Source organism: Neurospora hispaniola, assembly GCF_033458365.1.
Source record: "Neurospora hispaniola strain FGSC 10403 chromosome Unknown B0T23scaffold_5, whole genome shotgun sequence".
Taxonomy (NCBI): Eukaryota; Fungi; Ascomycota; class Sordariomycetes; order Sordariales; family Sordariaceae; genus Neurospora; species Neurospora hispaniola.
The window spans coordinates 1696148-1717229 of record NW_026944410.1 but is presented as its reverse complement, the minus strand read 5'-3'; the positions used below and the strand labels follow the sequence as shown (position 1 = coordinate 1717229).

The following is a 21082-nucleotide window of genomic DNA, read 5'->3' as shown; positions in this document are numbered from 1 at the left end:
AGACGCCGTCCGGTGTGTCGGAGCCACACGCTGCCCCGATGATAGGAAAACGGAAAGGATGATAACTGTCGTGTATATTGAAACTGCAACGGAAATGAACTTTGGCGGGGTTCTTGGGTGGTCTCGAGACAGTGAGAATCCAGGAGTCATTGTCTGTAGACTCGCGGTGGAAACAGCAGGTCTGTTCAAAGATGCGGGTTTTCACATCAGCGGTGGGCTTCAAAAGAGGTGCGGAGCCGTAATCATGTTGCGGATATCCGCGCTAGTGAAATGATATCCTCATCGGCGGTCTCCGCTTCCATTCACTTTCACTCGCCTCTGGGTCATACCATGAGAACACGGGTGTTACAGGGCGGCCGGCCTCAATGTCCATGTCACCTCCTTTGACTATGGTGCATTGATGGCAGACATTTCGACCTGCGTAGGGCCTAAGCACGCCCCTCCTGTTTGCCTGCAACGGTTGTTCGTATGCGCATCCTTTCCTTGCCATAGCTCATAGCAGCCTCGGGCTGCGACTCTCCGGTGCGGCGCCTAACAATATTCCTGTCCAATAATGACAAACGGTTCATGGAGGTGACATAGCTAGCGGGTCGAGGACCACAATCACCCCTGAAAAGCCATCCTCATGCAATGCTGGCAAGCACTGCTGGCTGCGAGCTTGGGCGGAACAACTGGGGGCAACATGGTCCTTGAACAACGGATGCGACTAGAAACGTCATTTCGACGCCTAACAGACCCGCCTCGCGTTTCGCGCTTCTCGTGACATCGAAGCGATCAAGGATCAAGACCCGAGGGCCACCGCCAAGCTGCGCAGACCGAAGCGGAATCACGAGCTGGCCTCGGAGGCCACATATGAGGCCTGAGACGAGGTCGTGGCCGAGTACACGTTAGATTCGTCAGCAATCAGACCGATCTCGTCAAGGACCAGCGCGAGTTCATGAAGGCCATCCTTAGGTCGCGCCTAGCGAAAGTTGATGACAGCAAGCTGCGACATTGTTAGCACAAGTCCACAAGCCGGGAAGAAGATTGTACGTACCCGACTATTTAGGCCATAGACCAGCTTTCCTCCCTCTGCATCCCAGCCAAGGCAGGGTGCGAGAATCTCGTCCGCTTCTGCGCCTGTTTTGGGGCTCCTCCATCCCGGATGGGATTCCTTGTTCCAGCTCGCGTAAGGCACCGTTGGATCATCAAGCTTCCACACCAAGACCCTGTCCGCGGTTGCTCCGGCAATGTAAGTGCCGTCGGGGGTCATTGCGATGCTGGCAATCTGATCGGCCATCGTCATCGAGTACTTTGCCTTGTTGTCAGCGTTGCGCACGTTCCATATGCAGATGGCGCCATCTTCCCCACTGGACGCAAGCAATCTTTCATCTTCCTCCGGCTCGCGGTCCAAGGGCTGCCATAAAAGACCGGTGATGTTTCCGATATGGGCGCTGATGGACCGCCGTTGACCCGCTTGGTCCCAAATCTGAGGGGTAGTGTGTTAGTAGAGGTTCAGATGTTGTTGTTTTCTTGGTTGCAGTGTCTCGCTTACATGTATGACGCCTTTTTCAGTAGCAGTAGCAATAAGCCCCGTCTTTGCGTCGTATTTGATCTGACTGAAACTTTCGTCCTTGTCGATGTCAAACTCTCTGCCGGGCTCGATGCCCTTCTCTTCACAGCGCAGGGCGACCAAGCAATCACCTCCACAAATTACAAACTCGGTCTCGCTAACCCAGCAAACATCGAGAACACTATCGTCGAGAGTGCGTTCAAGGAGGTGAGAGACCGAGTTTGCGGTCGACAGCGAGAACACAGTGACCATTATGCCGCGGCTATCGAGACTGACGCCCAAAATGAAGTCTTTGTTGGGGCTCCAGCGCAACTTGATGACGGGAGGGTCAACGCCATCGAAGCGGTGGATAGGCGAGCCATTGACATCCCAGATGCTGACACGCGACTTGCCCCCATGATCCACAGCCAGAGCAATGGCAGTACCATCGGCATTCCAGGCAAGTGACGAGACGGTGGACGACTTGAGGACGTCCTGCTCGGTGAGGCTGGAGAAGCTGGAGTTGAGCGTGAAAGGGGGGGCCGTGCGGTCGTCCACGTGACCTGCAGGGATGTCGGCCACTGGGGCGTCTCCACGCGAGAGAGTCCAAAGACGGGCTAGCGCCTCGGTCCCGGCAACCGCCAAGATGGATGGGTTGCTGGGGTTCCACTCGCAGAACAGCGCCAGCGGCGAAGCAATCGGATTTTCGGCCATCTGGTCCTGGCTTGTTGATAGTTCTGATTCTGTGCTCTCGTCGGCGCCCATGCGCAGGAATACCGTTGCCGGCGTGAGATCTAGCGGCTCTTCTGTCTGCGTGCCCTTTTCTGGGCCCTCGGTGCGTGGTGGTGGAGATGCGGCCTGCTCGCCCTCCAGGGGCGACGGGTAGGCATGATTGTTGTTGTTGACATTGCTGCTACTCGAGTTGTTGTTGTTGTTGTTGTTGCTGCTGCTGCTGTCTGCGTGAGAGTCGATTTCCATGGGCGTCGTGGCTGATTCCGCCCCATTTCCGTTCTCGTTGCCATTGCTCAGCCTTTGTCGCTTTGCTGGCGTTCCGTTGCGCAAAACATGATGCGGCCGCTCACTCCCGCGTTTTCGCGCATTTCCATTCTCAATCTCGGTCTCAGCCTCCGACTCATCCTCCTCCTCCATATCCTCCCCGGATTCATTGGGTGCTGGTTCAAACTTGAGAGGCCCGAACACACCGCGGGCGCTCTCGGCTGCTGCTTGCCCTTCACGGGTGTCCTGTTAAAATGTCAGCAAAAAACCTGGACCCCATTACAGCGCTGCAACCGCTGCAGCCACAGGAGCCGACTTCCACGGGGGTTTTCCGGGTGTGCCAGAGGGCAGCGCACAATGACGCCGGCCGGCCATCTAGGTCATGCCGAATTGAAGCCGATGCAGATTTTTGGAGAGCAACGGATCGAGCAGCAAATGCTAAGGAAAGTGCGCGGCTATCGTACCTGGTTGGCTTCCGCAAATTTCCTTTGGTAGTCTTCATAGATAAGGCCCTTGTTCAACAAGGACACCAGCGCGTACGTGTGCACATGCTTTGCAAAGTCAAATTTCCTGTGGGGAGCCTGCACTCGCCATTCTTTCTGGAGCTTGGCAGCAGTGTCTCGATAATCTGTGGAACAAAAGACGGTGCGCGCGGTTAGTCTCGCAAGGCGGGAAAAAGAAATATACCAACCGCCAAGGGCCATGCGCCTTGGAGGGATTCAAGAAAAGCAGACATACTGGACTCGAGTAGATATCTATAAGACGCGAGATGGCAAGTCCATCGTCAGTACCCTGCCATGCTATGAACAGCCCCAAGCCGAGGGAGGGAGAGTGCGCCGAGTCTTGACACTTGACAAGCAGCGCAGAGGGTGGCGGGGAGGGATGGGCGAACCTCCAAACGAGATAGTTCACTCGGTCCGTGTCCAGTAGTTCCTTCATCGTCGTCGTCGTCGTCAGTCACGGGCAGATTGCTGGGGCGGCGAGCGATTGGACACTGGTTGTGAAAACGGGTCGAAGGCGACAAAATATGTACTGGTCGGCGCGGTCCAGGGAGAGGGATCGTATCTACGACCAGGCGCGGCAAATGGGGTATCAGGTACTGTAGCGCGCTTTCAAGAATGCCGAATCTGCAGCTCCGTCGAAGTGTTTACGCTTGGAACGGCGACGCTGAGGGTTGGTTGCGGAGGGCGAACGGCAGGATGGGATGGGGGTTAGATTTGTGGTAGATTTGGCTGGATTTGGCTTTGGCCTCTGGGACTGGAACGGTGGGTAACGGGAGGGCCCCGGGCAGTGCGGATTTCGAGGTGTTCCACCGCAGCGCAGGGCCAGGCAGTGGACGGCAGGTGGGAGTGGGTGCCGCCGTGGGTGCACTGGGTGGGCAGGTGGGCGAGCTCCTGCTTCGGTTCTTGCCCGGCTGCTCAGATGCTGCATCGAAATGGAGGACAAGGAAGGTACCTCCCGTCCACGAAGGCCTTGCCCCCGGTCCGGTCGTTGCCCTGCCCTGGCGGTCCTGGGCCTTGCTGCTGCTGCTGCTGCTGCGCGTTTAGGCGAGTGCTAAGATGCAGGCCGCGCGCTAGTCCCTTTTGGGATATGGAGAAAATGGAACTGCAAACCAAGTGCCACGCCCGCTTGCCCAAGACAGCAGACAGACAGTTTCAATTTCGACACTTGCAATCGACGATTCCAAAGTGTTAACAAATCATGAGAGCAGACAGCATTATTAGCGAATCCACGTCATTCATAGCAGCGCAGGTATTTACACTAGGTATTGAAGACCGACAGGAGAGGGGGACGTCGATGAGGAACAGGGGTCATCCAGCCCATCTGGAGAACCCCCCTTCCTTCATATTGCTGATGTCGCCTCATCTCACTCTTGGACAACCAACACGTACGTACTGCTGTCCATCATTCAATGGAATTTGTACCGCGGGATAAGAAGGTTCGGTATCCGACTGTTAGCGATGTGATCAATGCGCTTAACGGCTGCGTAGCCTTCTAACAGGCAACTTCATGTCATGTTTCAGTTGCTGCTTTCATCTGTTGTCCCATTGCTGACGAGTCTTTCATCCGATCAGTTGAAGAAATTGGATGGCAGTTGTTTCGCGTTCCATCGCATATGACGATCCATCTTTTGGGGTTCTGGATGCCCGGGCCAGTCGAACATTAGGTAGGTTAGCCGGGATATGATGGGTCAGGATTCAGTTCCAGGCGATTGTGCCGTGTGTCGTTTGTTCCGCAGCATTGAGGTGCCTCTAGAAGGATAGGAAGGGGGATGCAAGTCGCCCTTTCTGCCTTTGACCTGCTTTTAAACTATTGCACATTGCACATGTGCGCCGTTACTGTACGAACTGCAAATGCTCAACTCATGAAACTTGGTTAACAATATTTATCATGGTTCGCAGATGACAGTGCGATTGCCTCCCTTTACACTACACTACACTAAATTCCCGGCTCCCAAGGCTCCTGTTCGCGAGGTGACGATCCCTTTCTCACATTGGCCCAACGTGTAACCAACCATCAATCAGCCAGTGACGATGATCTGGTGTATGCGACAGACCCAATCTCGCCCCCCTCCCCGGCCCTTTCCAGAGCACGCGAATCTACTCACCAAGCTCTCCATCCACCTCGTTTTGCGATTGATCCCTCAACCTGGGCTGGCCCGCCTGAAATTCGGACAAGTAGAACTGGCTTCGATTCTGTTGCAGCGTCGTGTGTTGCAGACCTGCTCCCTGGAGGAACAAAGCCCTGGCGTTCCATTTCTAGGCTGTCCTCCTCTCTCCGTGTCTCGCCAATTGCCATCCATCGAATGGGCGGCCAATCAGCACGGCCACTGGAAAGGGTCGCTACATACTGGGCAAGGGTGCCAAGGGACCAAGGCCCGGGGCTCTTCGATCTCGACCAGCTGCCGCAACGATTGGCTGGAGTTGGTTTTGACGTGCCTTTTTCATCACAAACAGCCCGATGGTTCGTTTCAGGGGTACAAGTACATACAAGCGTCCCGCTCTGCCCCCACACCTTTTTGGGATGGACACTGCCGGTATCGAGACTGCGACCCTCTTTTTTCCCCCCTCAAGGCCGAAGAAGCGAACGCACTCTGTGGCACGCGTGTTTTGTGCGGAGACGTCGAATGCAACGCCTGAATGAAATTGTCGGGGCAACGACCGCTTAACGGCTCGCTGATGATAAGTTTCATCTCTGCAGTACATGTGTTTTTTCTAGGGCATGATCGCTGTTTGCCTTCTTTGTCTCTCTGCCGACTTGACCAAATTCAGGGCAATCGTACTATATAGGTAGTGTAGAAGGATTATTTATTTGTGGGACCACCTCTATGGAAGTGCGATTCCATCATCAACCCAAACACCAAGCCAGAAGTGTATAAGCTCCTGCTGGAACTTCGTGTCGCTATGGTTGTCTTCTGCTTTGTCGTAGATCAAGTTGGACGGAACAGCCCCCCTTGCATTCTTGGTACGTCGGTTAACGATACGACAGTCCCAGGCTCTCCGAGCACTGGAGTCCAAGAGAAGGGGGAGGGGGAGGGGGGTTTAGAAATTGAACTGAAAAGTCAGGTTGACACACTCATCCAGTGGCCCTATGTGTTTCTTGTTGAGATACTCTCATTGTCTTCGCCGCATGATCCGGATCGGTTCATGTTCTTTGTCCTGTCTGACTGCTGCTGAGCTGTGACGGATGCTGTTACATGGTGCTGGATTCAAGGTTCTTTGTCAAAGGCAGGTACGTACCGGCTGCAGGATGGAGCACCATGATTGCATGGCGGGCATTGGGCAATCTCCATACCCTTAAGTGGAGCACGATCCAATTCTCCAGTGACACATGATCGGCGGGCCGCCCGTTGCTTGACACCTGAGGCAACAACTGCAGTTCGGCTCTAGAACCTTGCCGGCCAGGCCACGGGACATTCCGTGACCAGCTACACTACGACGAACAGACACGGACCCGCCAGGGCGCGACGGCCTGCAGCTTGACAGCTTCCATCTGACAAGCGACAGGTGACGGACGACCCCTCGATGTCGCAGCCAGCACGAACTCGACGATCATGCTCTGATTGCGATATCTTATTTCATACTACTACTATTACTACTACTACCACTTCATAGACGATACCCAGGCCATTAGATACCAAACATAATCACCGCCATGCCGCCACGAATAAACCTCCCGCCCGTGACGCGCATCAGCCTCCTCGCCCTCGGCCTCCAGTCCGTCCTCAGCGCTGCCATCCGATACCGCCAGTGGACGGCGCACTCCGAGATTGTCATCCCATATCTCAACCTGATTCCTCAGCTATCGCTTGTCTACCCGTGGACCTTTGTGACAACCACCCTCGTCGAGAGCAACATCTTCACCTTCAGTATCGCAGCCCTGACCCTCTACCATGGCGGTCGTTACCTTGAGCGCGCCTGGTCCTCGCGCGAGCTCGCCAAATTCCTGCTCGTCACCTCCCTGATCCCGAACGCTCTCTGCTTTGCCACCTTGATCCTCTTCTTCACCTTTACCAGGAACGAGCGATGGACGTACGTACACGATCCAAACCAGCTAAGACGCATTGCTGCTTTACTATGGCTGGCTAACCCTTTGCTGTTTACAGACTCATGACCATCGCCGGCACCATCTCCCTCCAAATCTCCTTCCTCGTCGCTTTCAGCCAGCTCGTCCCCGCCCATACCGTCACCCTCTTCCGCGGCATCCTCTCGCTCCGCGTGCCCCGTTTCCCACTTCTCTACATTGGCGTCGTGACGGCCTTGTGCCTCACCCCCATGCTCACGAGCGTATCTTTCCTACTCGCCGTCTACGGCTTCATCACAAGCTGGACCTACCTCCGTTTCTACAAGGCCGTCTTTCCCGACCTCGACCAGTCCCAGACGAGCTCCCTCCGCGGTGACGCCAGCGAGACCTTTGCCTTTGCCGAGTTCTTCCCCGGTCCCGTCCGGCCCGTGGTTGCGGGCATCTCCGAGAACGTCTTCAACATGCTGGTCGCCATGCGCGTCTGCACGCCTTTTACGCAAGATCACATCTCAGCCGCGCGAGGCGACAATGCCTTCTCGCACCACAGCCACCAACGCGGCGTGCCCGGCAGCGCAAGAGCCGAGGCTGAGCGTAGGAGGGCGCTGGCTCTTAAAGCTCTCGACCAACGTCTGCATGCTGCCACCGCCGGCGCCGCCGCTCGCGCTTCGAGTAACCCAGCCCCGCCCGCTGTTCAGCCCCCCGCTCCATTGGCTACCGGCCCAACCATTCAGACACAACCGCAGGCGAATACGCAAAAGACGATGACGGCGCAGACGGGCGAGGCGGGCTCCAGCTCCGATAATGACGGCAGCAGAAGCAGCGCTTGAAGATGAATAAGAAACGCCAAAAATTACTGCAACGGTCAGCTTGATTAGACGCATCTATTATCGGGGCGGGGGAAAAGTTCAACGAGGAGATCCTGTCATGGAACAGCGTGGCCTACGATTTACGCGATAATCATCCGTGAGAACGTGCGGGACTAGAATGACCGAGACTGCATTGATACCCGATCTGAATTATTCTCGAAGATATGGCGGACGCATGCCACCATACCTTTGGCGATATGTCATTCATGAAGAACGAAGCCACCTAGGAAGGAAGTACTACTCGCAGAAGGAGTCAGAGGAGGAGGGGCAGCAGTACGAGAAGTGGGAGGAACAGAACCAAGAGGAGAGGAAGTGGAATATCAAGACTTAAGGTTGTGGGTGTGCGTCCAACCCAGTAGATCTGAGAAGTGGAAACCTCCAACTGACGTCTGTCACGTACAGCATAAGCATAATCAGAGAACAGAAAGTAGCAACTGCTCGAAGAGAGCCAGAATTACCAAGAATATTTTATAAGTTATGTTTTGATTCATGAAAACTCGATCGCAAAGGACTGGTGGCTTGCATGCCATCAGTTGCCCGCTGTGTTGGAAATATTGGCAAGTCTATTTAGCACGCTGAGAACACGAAGGACAGAATACGCCCCACCCGACTTTGACTTTGCGCATACACTCTCGTAAAACAACACTTATGTCATGAGTTTCTCATTCACCCCCTTTCAGCTATGTCATTACCTTTTCTTTAACCCAGAGGTAGGTTGAAAGAAATCTCAAACATTTGAGAAAGCATTTGACTTCCTACTTGGTCTCCTTTAAAACTGTTGGACTTGTTGATTTACAAAGTTTTCTCGTGACAGAAGTGCGCAAAGTCGGTGGGAAGGGTACGCGAAGTCCTGCTAAACATCCAATTTTTCTAGTACCTTGTTCCAAACTGATGTAGTTGTGAAATTAAATCAAAAACGTGAATTGCAAAACTTGTACAAAAGATTGCATCATGCGTACATTCGTTTCTGGAATACCGTCTACTTGACCATGAACCTTTTCTGCCCAAGATCATCCCAGATTCAATCTTTCTCTTAAAATGTTTCCAACTTAGTCCACAGGGGCAGTTGTGTCATGTCACGGAGAAAGGGTTTCATTCCAGCTAAACTGTATTGGCACTTGTATTGACTTGTCTCATGTTCAGTTTTGGTTTAGTCTCACGACCATTAGCTAACTCTGAAGGCTGCGAACCGTTTTCCTTATTTGTACAATCCTCTCTCTTGCTTTCCCTCGAAAAGTTCTTCTAGTTTCTCCTCTGTTCATGTAGGTATGTTCTCATCATCCTCGAACATATCATCATCATCAGGCGCCAACCCGTCGCAATCATCATCCACTCTCTTCGTCCTCTATGCCATTACCGTCATCATCCTGTTCCACTCCCCAGCGACAGCGACAGCGGCCCCGGACTCGACGCCGGTAGCAAGACGAGGACCGAGATGGCAGCGGCAGCAGCTGGGACCGATGTGGGTGTCCTAGCCGGCGAAATAACAGCTGGTGTCTTGATAGCGTCACATCATTTCCCAATCCTCCTCTAATCCACCAGAGTAGTTTCCTAGAAACAGGTGCGTGGTTAATGAAAATGCGGTTGTCTAAATTGGTATGAAGACTGGCCCAGTTTGATCAACACCTAAACATGATTCCTGAATGAAATAAAATGAAGCAAAATTGAGGATGACGAAGAGAAAGAGAAAGAAGAGATCACATGGGAGGGGAGAGAATACGGGGACAAGTGGTGATGGAAAGAACCACCTGTGTTAGTTCAAGTGAGTATGTGAAAGAGTTCGGAAATGGTTGGGTAGAGGAGGAAGAGTGGGAAAGTAAAAGAGCACATGATGGCGGGACTGCAAGTCGACGACAGATATGTAACCAGTGATGCCGTTGATTAAGGGGGGCAACGAGGTGGCACTGATTTTCACGATACCGAAGATGAAGATGGGGTGGATGACGTTGAAGAGGAAGGAGAGGATGCTGACGTTGGCAACACCGTTGACACTGATATTGTCGACTATGCTGGCAACGAAAGCGAAATGAAAGAAGAGCACAGCGACGAAGACTTCATGGCGATGTTGAAGACGATGAGGGGGGAAAGGAAGATGTGAGATATGAGGGCTAAAGAGAAAGGAAGGTAAGTGTTGTTCTTATCAAGAATTCTATGGAACATGGATCGAGCGAGAGTCAAGGAAGGGGACGATAAAGACGGTGGTCAAGACGGCATATCATGAGTTGTTTCCATGATGAGAATTAAAATGAGGCTGACGGTAATGGTGGGAACCAATATCAAGTTTCAGGGGAGGCGTACCTTGATGTTGAAGAGGATTGGACTCATACGTACCAGCAACGTTGTCAAGCTTCTTGTAGAACAACCTCTGGTATCCAGGTTGAAAGAAGTCACTGTCGTCTTCTGCTGATTATAGCCCGCCCAACTCGGAAACCAAACCAGTGACTACGACCTCAGATTGACGTCAATTAGTGATCGAAAACCGCTTGAACCAAGATAGCTTCTGTTCCACGAGATTTCATCTCGCAAAGATTGGATCGAGTCACACTGTTCAAGGTCAGTCAGTCAATTCATCAGGACCTCATTCGAACCCTAGGTGGGCAAGTCTTGCCCTCAAACAGATCAAGTCTCAGCCACTCTCGTTCCAAACCCAGCAGCACACGGGCTGAACCCGCAATCAATCCGAAATGAGTTTTTTTTTCCAGCCATGATAATCTCCTTGAAGGAAGAACGGGGGACACATAACTGAGACACGAAAGACTTACTCAGTGATCAGTTGTGCCCGCACAAGGGAAGTAGTGCACACTCCCTACCAATTCGGGCGCCGGGTCCATACCTCGTGGCTTTTGACTTGTTACTCCAAATGGGCGTTGTTGCCTCTTCAATGTCACTGAGATATATGTACTGTGGTATGCGAGGCAAAGGTCAAAGGGACGAGAGGTAAGGGTTCGTTATCTGCCTGCTTCACGTCAGGAGTCAGTGAATCGCCTCAGATCAAGCCACAAATTTGCTGCTGATTGACGCTTGTATCATCTGCGAAAGGAGGCGGGATGAGGCGTTCTTATGGCTACCCGTCCAGCCAAAGAGGGAACGCACGCATGAAAGTTGCGCGGCGTCTTCCCTGAGCCACTTGCCCAGAGTGTATGTAGCGTTTGTCCTAGGACGGGAAAACCCATCCAGATTGTGGCTTGATGGGTAGCAGGTAGTAGCAAGCAATATCCTTCCACACCGCGCATCAAAGACGTACGTATGCAGGTAACTCGAGTGCTGTAACGTCGTCAGATGCCACCGGATTCCGTCACTCGTCATCCCTTCATGAACCCGCCGCACCCATTCCACAGCATACACCCGATCCATGGCCCCGTCTGGTCTACTCATCCATCATGACAATGATAAGTAGGTATGTAGTGACATGGTAGCACATGTCCGCCAGACAGTCGGCAGACGAGACCAGCAGAACGGAACAACAGACAGACAAACAGACAGAGAGACGGACAGACGGACGGGAGAGACAGAATAAATCAGACACGAAGCCAACAGCAATAAAGAGTCTGTGCTCTTGAAGGAGATGCATGTCCGGTTTAGCTTCGGCTTCCTGCATGGCAGGCGTCTGCAGCCAAGAGAAGCATCGTGTTGTCAGGAGAGGGAAAAAGGGGGTAAAGGAAAGAAAAGAGAGATGACAACTGATACATGTACTACATCTTTGGTCAAACCGCTCCCTCCCCCGTTCGTAAAACCTCGGGACCTCAGCAACGCAGCAAGGTAGTACCGTAGGAGGGAATGTGAGAAGTACAACATGACCTGTTTCAACGTCTCGCGCAGTCCGCTTAGGATTTGCATGCATATTCGGTAGATGCACAGGTTCAGGTTTTGTATTTTCGTTCTACCCCTTGATGTGTTATGTATCGAGCGATTCTAGACATCATGAGGAGGAGTATGTGTTGCGATGTAAACGGAATGGGACCTGGTCGAGGTCATGATTTGATATTAGGTAAAGAAAAGCAGCAAGTGGCTTTGTAAGAGAGTCAGAGCAGACCACACAGGGCTAGTATAAAGAACGGAGGGAAACACGAGCTGGAATGTAGGGTGACACACCCACATTAAAGCAAGACATCTGCCGCCGGTATGCACGAGTTTCGAGAACAGCGAGCGGCCCTCAATGACAGACACACGACTCATGAAGTCTCGTAATACCTACACCAAACATTTTCATCTTTTCTGGTTCGGGAGGCCGCGTTCCTCCCAAGTGTATAACAGACGCCACTGGGCGCATCAGTGATTCGCGGCACCTTGCCTGTTCCACGAGGACCCGTTTGATGATTTCGGCCAGTTTCATTAGAAAGTCTCGAGCCTTCCGAGATCCTTTCCTGCCTCGAATCCAAGATGTCTGATATCCTCATCGATTCCAAGAACTAAGATTTGCTGACGCCTCTGAAGCGACTTGGTATGTTGCAGAGATGGGTAGGGCAAGTTGATTGATCTAAGCCCAGGGTTAGGGTTCAAAGGACTCGGGATATCACGACGTTCCCAAGCCATCGAGAGCTTAATAACCAAACGCTTGTGTAACGAGCCATCTACCTACTGTGCAACGGTTCGGTAAGGCAGGGGGCTAACTCATGAAGCTGCTAATCCCAAAGGGGGATTGGTCCCCGTTGGCATTTGTCGGTTGGCTGTTCGACAGGCTGCTGAACCCATGATGCTGCTGAGGAAGGGTGTCAGCAAGGGGTTCGTTTCCTGCCTCGAGCGAACCTGGGGTGCTGGTTACACAGGGCTTGATAGAGAAAGATGGCTTGGCTCGGTGTACATATCTGCGACGACCGCGTTTTGCGCCGAACGATTTGATCTCTTTTGATTGCTCAGCGTCGATCCTCTGTGATGAATCCTTGCAGCCAAGCCGTTGGACCAACCACCTGCTCGGAATATTTGTGCCACGCCGTGGGATTCCAAGCCAGTTAATCAATGAGCAACACCAGAGGCTTGATGGCTCAAGCCACAATCATGCCTTTTCCATCTCCATGCTCAAAATCCGGACATGATCATGCCAGCCCGGCTAGAAACGTGGCGCATGGAATTTTTGTCTCGGTCTGAATCTGTATTTCAGACGATTTGCTGGTGCCTGGCATTGTAGTGACGACTCGGGGAGAAGTGTGAAAGGTGCTCCCGTCCTGTTACATAGGGCGTTGTTCACGTGCTGATTCCTGGGCTCCAATGCAATGAAACCCATGGGAAGTTACAGTTGATGCCGATGCTGAGCTGTTCGACTACCTCTAGCGATTCGAGGCAGGTCTTTTATCACTGAAAACGCCCCATGGAAGGTAAGGTGCCGTTGGCCTGTCAGCATGGCGGAGCACTTGGGCGTTACAGTACGCATAGAATTGGGCCTCATTACTTTTCGTGAGGTGGTTAATGGCCCCTTTTTCGGTGAAGATATCATGTCGTCTGCCTTGCCGTTTGCCAATGACAACAAGGCATACATAGGCGTTTCTGTCGACCCTGTTGAGACTTGCCTTTCGTCATCGGGCTCTAGGTCGGCTGGCCCGGGGTCCAGTCTCAGAACTCGTGGGCTTTGTGCCGTGTGCGATATGTAGTGTACTGGAGGCGCAGAAAGGGGTGACAACTCAGGTAGTCTGCAAGTCCCGCCGTGGTGGTCGTAGCGCCCCGAGCACACCAACTGCCCGGCCCGTCACAGCGGGTGCCGAATTTTGTTGAGGGGAATTTGAGTGGAAGGATTGAGCCTCTTGGGTGGGTGGAGCCTCTAGTAAAATAGGGTGGAGGAAAGGCTGTGGCCGATATGGTCGTCGTCACCGTCCACTGGAATCTCGGCACCCGCCATTCTCGATCCTGACAAGCGTTGTGTAGCTGATGAAAATGCGGAGCTGGAACACTGACCGGGAGCCCACTCATCTAACTCGGCCGCCCTCGGGCACGTGCAGATATACCCCGTTCCTTCAGGAGCAGTAGAAAAGCCCGAAAGACACGGTAGAATGGAAACGAGGGAACGCTCACTTGAAGCGTCACCATGTCCGCAAACAAACCGAAGCAAAAAGTAACTGAAGAAGGAGGCTATCATCAGTTGACCAAAGGAGTGACGGGAATGAGTGCTCGGCAAGCCCCTCCCTGTCTTGTCAGTCTGTGGTGTTGCAATGGACAGATTTGGGCTTGCACGTGACCCAGGCGGCCGCACGATTCATCAGTCTGCACACTTTATCTTACGTAAGAGACTCCGACAATCGTACCGGGAAGTACCGCAGCAGACCCCACCCCGAGCCCGACTCCTCGCGATCCCGTTCCCGTCTCAACTCCGACAGATTCTAGCCCCTCGATTCTTGACCCGGCTTACCTGCGCACCCGTCCTGACCTTGGTATGCCGAAAATGCCGTTCTTTGGAGAAGAAGAGAAATGAATTCAAAGGTATGAAATACAAGTTTATCAACTTCCCCTCAGGGTTAAACGCCAAGAGTGCTTGGCCCCGAAATAGCTCGTGGGTCGGAAGCAACGTCAGGGGTTTTTTGATCCATGACATTTCATCCAAACCTTCCTCGCCTTCCAAAACTGGGTGTCCACCCTGTTTCTTTTCCCCGGCGGATCTGTATCCACCTCTCCTTCCTTTTGGTCCCACTTGTGACCGGCTTGTGCCACCCCACCTTCCACCCACCACAACCTCCCTCAAAGCCCTTGATCCTTCCATCTGCCTCATCTCAGAAACCTCCCATTTCCGGGAGATGGATGGCCTGTGCTCAGTCACATCGTTAAACCAGTGACTGACCCTTTCGGGACATGGCCGGCAATAATTGATGCGTGTGCCACTTTCTGCACCCATTTGCAAAGGGTGATCATTGTTATTACTCTCGTCTTACCCGACAGGCCGCCCGACCGCTCTAGATGAACGTGCAACAACATACCGGTCGCAAAAATTTACTGGCGATACAGCACACAATATCAAATTTATCCTTTATCCAACCGCCTTTACTTCCACCGCACACAAGCGTCTGCCATCTGACTTGAACATATCCGTCCCCTTCCTTCTCTAACATGAGAGCAGTTTACACGCCATGGGACCACTGAAGAGAACCTCGCGGCGGTCCTCCTTTGCCACCCCTCGGCTTGACAGAAGTGTGCCTGGATCTGGTCATCCATCCATTCATCCCCTCCCATGGTATGATTGATGATGCCTCAGCCTTCTCCTTCTGCCAGAACCTCTGGTTACCGCCACCCGGTTCCTCTTTTGTGTTCTAGACGGACCGACAAACTGCCCATTGGAAGAGAAGGAACAGCCAAGACACATACAATTCCGCGGACCCGACGCCCGCATATGCGATTTCCCATGTTTGGCAACGGGGCCTATTCAGTACGAGCATGGCATGACGCACGCACTTTACGCGCCGCGCACACACATTCGGGACACAATGCGTGATCTTCCATTTCGAAATGCTCCTCGCTCTCAACTGCGTGGACGTGGCAACCTCAAGCGGGATGGATGGATGGATGGTTGGTAGTTAATAAAACGGATTCGCATTCAGCGGACACCATCGGACACCATCAGTATCACCACTATCGCTATCAGTCGGGTCTATTTCTTACTGGCCCATTCATATGTCACTTAAGGGATATATACCACATGCAGTACCGAGCCGATATTGCCCATCACCACCATCGTCACTTCATTTCATCTGATTCCGCCCATTCACACAAAAGAAACGACAGCACAGACAGATGATAAGTATCTACCACATCTATCCACTCCCTCCGCCTACGTCGCTCGTCAAATTTCACATTTTGTACCCTACCCAGCTCACTCACGCTTCCTTTCACGTTATCGCCATATTCTGCCCACCTTACTGAGTACAGTACCGCATTTCCTCATTTGATATGGTTTTACTTGACCAATCCTTTGATTTTGATTGTTCCCAAGTAGCTTTGAGACTGGCATCAACTCACTAGCAGATTGGTCGAAGCCAGATATACCCGGCGCTATACCTAGTTGAGTGAAACTATATTGGATAAGAAGATGCGGTACCATCCGAGCCAACCATCCGACATGTTCGACGCAACCCAGCTATGTAATGAGCCACGCCCATCCTCGCTTCTATGGTTCGAGAACCAAACACGGACGTCGGTTCCGCCTCGTCTATTTTACTGTACCTGTACATAAAACCCCACGACGTTCTTCAGCTTTATCATCCCATCTTTACGGGTGCCATCCATCCAACCCGTCAGCCCAATTTATTCACAGCCACCCGATTACCCATCCCTTAACTACCCATCATAGCCATCCATTCAGCGAGCTACATGGGTGATTGTACATCAACCCCTCGTCATGAAACGGATTACCTCGTTCGGGTATCTTATTCATATCATCACCCTGGTCAGCTTGGTGAGATAAGTACGTGCCTAGTATCTCGAAAGTCTACACTAATTTGCTGGGTGGCTATGGCCATCACAAATGTCACATATATAACTATATTAGTGGCACAATTAAGGTGAGATTGACAACGCTTCTTTCTCCGGTTTTTGAAAGAGAAACATTAAGAACAGATCATGCCTGGAACGGAGATATCAGGAAAGTTCAAAGCTCCATTGATTCAAACTACATAAAGCCAGGCTCCCAGCAAACGACGAACATAATGTATTGTTTCCAGCTTACATCCACTGAAAGCTAACTTCAATCATAGCGGACAATAGTGCACAAGCCGAAATACCATTTGCGCCTACAGAGTCAACTTGATGTGTTTCTGCGGTTGGCAAACACATGAGGATGAACTGTATACACTTTAGTGAATGGAAAAGAGTTCTTATACGAGTATACGATGACAGATGGGATGGAAGCAGACCAAAGACCAGATCGAATCCCAAGGATCTGACAGGTGCTACTAGCACGTGCTATTACATCAAGCCCACTCACCTCTGTGCAACTGCTTTCGATAGTTATGCCAACGCAATATGCCGTGCAAACTCCGGAAAATTTAAGGAACCAAATCATTTTAGCAAAATGACGGCAATTGTTGCAATGCACCTGCTTCAATCTTTTCCAAGCTTATTTTCTTGTCGGAAATATCGGTCCTTTCACAGCTGTAAGCCAACTTCGCTGTTGCACCGGAACCTTGGCTGGGATAGGTAGTATTCCTTGAACCCTGTCAAGCCGTACCAGATCGGGGACGCCCTCACGATCGGAAGCGTTTGTTACCCGGGGCCGAGCCGAAGCTAGCGGCAGCGGTAGCCGGAACGGTCGGGTCTGTGGGGCCGGCTGGCTGGCCAGTAGGCGGACTTTTATCGACCCGGACGCGGACGCGGGAAACGCCGAAAGGTGTCAATACTCGGAAGCTCAGAGATCGAGGCTGAATCTCAGGCTCAGAGTGCAATATAATAGTACCGGTGATGCTTGCCTTGGGAAGAATGTCAGAAGGCATCTACCCCGTCGGCTTCCTCTCGTTTTCATGGCGTTGTGGCAAGTTTAGGGCAACGATGACGCCTTTAACCGAGAAAATCATGCCTTGCCTGCATTTACGATCGAATGCAAGATAGTCGACATGAAAGCTGCCAAAATAGGTATGCCCGAAGCACGGAGCAGTTAACGTCCGACCTTAGCACCGGTCCTTCCAGGGAGGTACTTGCAGGCCATGGATCGTCACGGGGCTGAAGTGGGTTCGGTAGATACCTGGGCTGGAAGGCAACACGCAAAAGCGCTGCACCTCCGGCAGATTTGAGCAAGTCAAGTTATGCTAGATGTATGATGACTACGCGTCGCCGTTACGATGATATCAACAGACATCAAATGTCGTGTTGATGCCACGCCACTGCCACGGGCTGTTTATGCACTACATATGTGCAGGTGAAGCATAGTGGTGGAGGAAACTTGTCGCTGACATCGTCGAGTCGCTGGGTACTCTTCGGGACTCGGAGAGGGCTCGGAGGAAGCGGTTGTTTCATGCCCTGACAAGCAAGGAAAGCAGTGTTCACCTTTGACTGTCCGAGTTTTAAACTATAAGGGTAAGTAACTAGGCCATTGAAGCCATGAACATCCAAGGCTTCTGCTGAAGGTGATGATGTTTTAGACTGCATACCGGGTGCCGTACCATCATGTAAGGAACCATGATGGGAGCTCAAGCGAGGCTGTGAACGCAAGAGGCGGCACCAGCTGGCGACAACGTAGACGGGGAAGAGCGACCAGTGACGATGCCGGTAGTTAACGAGAAGCAAATCTGTTGAAAATGATGACATACCGGTAAATGCCTGTCTGTCGTCGTTGACCTGGCCACGACAGGATCCGGCAGGCAAGCAACAGCAGCAGCGGGTAAACACCATTTCCGGATCTATGGCACGATCTTCCATCAAGGATTCCAAGGCTGAGGAGCACAGATCGTCTTGTCGTGTTTTCCGGCCCGGACCTTCCACGAAAACATGTACGGTGCTGCCTGTCGATTGACGGCGTGCGATTTGTTTGTACACTACGTGTAAGGTCCCTGTCTTGAACCCCCTTACGCCCGCACCTAACCCGCACACCGCACTATTAAAGCCCCCCCAATCACGGACCTCCACCTCATTTGCGCCGATAGGGTTGATGGGGTTCCGCGTTGTTGCAAGCACCCAGACATTGGCGACGGACGGGCTGGGGTATTTCTCGGTGGAAGCACACGGGCCGGGAGACTTGAGGCTTGTTGGTCGGCAGCGTTGGGGGGCCGTGCACCGGGCATTTGGGAGGAAGATGCAGGTGGCAGAACGCTCACGCTGCTCGGCGGCCGTTCCCAGCTGCTTCAGAATGCATCGGAACCGGTTTTGTCCAACAACTCAGGCCGCAGAACGGCTCGGGCTGGCTGCTGGTGGACGGGAGTGCGTGGTCGACGGTAGATCCTGAAGAGGAGGGTGACCAGTGGCCGCCAAGGAAGGGTAAAAGGCAAATGATCGCCAAGAAGACTAGCGAGGGAAAAAAAGGAAAATGGCGTTGTTGTAACACCGTACCGCTTGCTCCGGAGACGCCCCTCCATCTATCTCCTCCCCCTTTGTGGGGTGCGGTCCCCGTTTTTGGGCTGCTGTTTTTTTGTTTCCCTCTCGATCCAGTCGCTAGGGTGTGGAGTGTGGCCCGCCGGAAGAGAAGGAGGGGGGTGAGAATTCGTACCTGTTCGTACCGAGTACATACTTTGTCTACCGACCCTTGAAGTGGAGGTCCCCTGCGAGGAACGTGTCAGCGCGCGCCCACTCTCCCCCCTTCCCGCAGCTCGTCAGCGTCAGGCACACCACGACAGAGTGATTGATTGGAGCAACAGACCTCCTTCTTCTTTACCATATCACTGGACGCCCGTCCAAGCCACCATGGCTACTTGTCGGCCAAGTCGACAGCCACACCAGTAGACCAGACGCCGCCCAAGGGAGATCATCGCTGGGTCGTCTGGTAGGGCAAGTCCTGAAAAGAGAAGGAGTTGGGATGAAGCGTTCGTTCCCCGGCCCAGGCGAATTGTACGACAAAGAAAGTTATACACAGTACTTGTAGAGCCACTGCACCTAGTTGGATACAGATCGGTATGGAAGTTGTCAGATCGAAAGTCAGTTCACCGCTCTGGTACGGAACCCGAATGAAGGCTAGCGAGGTGAAGAATGCTTGTCAGTTGGTGCTTGCCAACCGCCCGGCACCTGGCTGCAAAGGCCGAAGTGCCCAGGGAGAATTGCGGAAAGTGCGGGGTACATAGTTGGATAGACCGCCGCACAAGTGTCGAGCCTCAAATGGACGAATGAAACACAGGGGCAGCTTCCACTTCCACTTTGATATACTTGGTCGGACTTGGGGAAAGACCTGGACTTCAGTCTGTAGGTAATGACACCCGGACTGCAGCACGAGTCAGGAACTTGAAGCAAAACGTAAGGGGGAGGAACATCGCCTGCCTCCCATCATATACCTCCACCCGGCACTCATGCTGTTGTGCGTGACGGACGTGTTTGGCTCGGTGCGGTGCCGATCCACGGAGCTATTGTGCGCGAATGGCCCAGAGTTTTGGAAGCTTTCAGGATGCCTAGCCGGAAGAGTACGAGATGATCGCTGATGGAATGGCTTCACTTGTTCGATCTGCATCTAGGCACGTACCACCAACGCCAGCCAGGCTGGTAAACGTCGTTCAACCGCACTCCCCACCATTCACGCTTTCCCTTTGAATGGGATTGAACGTGGATTCGTGCACTCATCTGGTCGTCAAGGAGTCGGTTGGTCGGATGCCGATGGATTCTAGCCAGTGGTAGTTCACTCGTCCATTCCATGTACCTTTGTTTCTCCTTTGACGGCAGTATGTGTCCGTTGTCGCACACTAAGATCAGGGCAATGTTCGATTATACTGCGTATAGTCAGTCTAGCCAGACGATCGGTTTGAAAGCCTGACGAGTAGTGTAAGTGTGGAATTCCCTATGGACACTCCGAATCCCAAGTTGGCTCCTGCCATTAATAGGTAGCTCTAACATCCATTGTACAGTCATGAAAGATACGATACCTCTAGGAAAACTTTATTATTTCTGTTGGTCAAGCTGGAGTGCAAGCTAACTGACATTTTCGTCCAGGTTTCCCGTCAAACAAAAGAAAGTGATTCAGATGAAGACAAGGGTGAATGCTGCAGTTTTTTTGTATTCCTTTTGTGCTGTCATGTGATCTATTTGCTTCTCGGAATTCCCTCGGCAGATAAGGTAAGTAATGGCACCTTAGAGTACCTATTTGCCCATGTATCAGCATGTCTGATCTTGTACATCCGATGCTGGGTACGGTTATACTGAGATTCATTGTTGCAGGTCAATGAATGCAAGCGTGAAATGTCAAAGACAGTCACCTTTGAGGCATCCGAAGCGAAAATGCGAGGTAGGCGTATGCAAGGCGCCTGGGAGATCCCATCCCGTTGTTTTCCAGTCTTGAAGGGCCAGAAGAACGGAGGAGGCTAGACTGCAGCGGAGAGTACATCATATTTTCCAACATGGGTGCATATGCCTTGCCCTACATTGCTTCTTCCGCTCATCCATCCTGCAACCAGACCGCATAAACTACGAGCACTCTTGCGCAATGCCTGTGTAGGTACCTACTGCTGTAGCGGATGATGGGTGGTGAAGTGGTGAGAACCCAGACTGTAAAGCCGCAAACCTGAGTTCCAACATCAAGACAGATCATATATGATGGACAGCCTGCAGTCAAGCTGGCCATAGT

General features: G+C 52.4%; 4 protein-coding genes across 4 annotated transcripts; 2 read left to right on the top strand and 2 right to left on the bottom strand.

Moving 5' to 3' along the window:
* Positions 1 to 617: 617 nt before the first annotated feature.
* Positions 618 to 3570, bottom strand: B0T23DRAFT_164437 (WD40-repeat-containing domain protein). The gene is made up of 6 exons (XM_062832783.1): positions 3420 to 3570; positions 3266 to 3282; positions 2992 to 3155; positions 1535 to 2773; positions 1037 to 1468; positions 618 to 985 (listed from the first exon to the last, which is right to left on the bottom strand). Exons 1-6 carry the CDS (start codon positions 3464 to 3466, stop codon positions 962 to 964), a joined length of 1923 nt encoding a protein of 640 aa, XP_062691741.1. The 5' UTR covers positions 3467 to 3570; the 3' UTR covers positions 618 to 961.
* A 3112-nt stretch (positions 3571 to 6682) lies between these two features.
* B0T23DRAFT_429633 (eukaryotic integral membrane protein-domain-containing protein) lies at positions 6683 to 7878 on the top strand (the record flags this gene model as incomplete). Its single annotated transcript, XM_062840203.1, has 2 exons — positions 6683 to 7059; positions 7134 to 7878. 2 exons carry the CDS (start codon positions 6683 to 6685, stop codon positions 7876 to 7878), a joined length of 1122 nt encoding a protein of 373 aa, XP_062691740.1.
* A 6059-nt stretch (positions 7879 to 13937) lies between these two features.
* On the top strand, positions 13938 to 14877 carry B0T23DRAFT_164225 (uncharacterized protein). Its single transcript, XM_062832781.1, has one exon. It carries the CDS (start codon positions 14058 to 14060, stop codon positions 14673 to 14675), a length of 618 nt encoding a protein of 205 aa, XP_062691739.1. The 5' UTR covers positions 13938 to 14057; the 3' UTR covers positions 14676 to 14877.
* Positions 14878 to 17357: 2480 nt separating this feature from the next.
* On the bottom strand, positions 17358 to 18439 carry B0T23DRAFT_164241 (uncharacterized protein). The gene has a single exon (XM_062832782.1). It carries the CDS (start codon positions 18241 to 18243, stop codon positions 17683 to 17685), a length of 561 nt encoding a protein of 186 aa, XP_062691738.1. The 5' UTR covers positions 18244 to 18439; the 3' UTR covers positions 17358 to 17682.
* Between the last annotated feature and the right edge of the window lie 2643 nt (positions 18440 to 21082).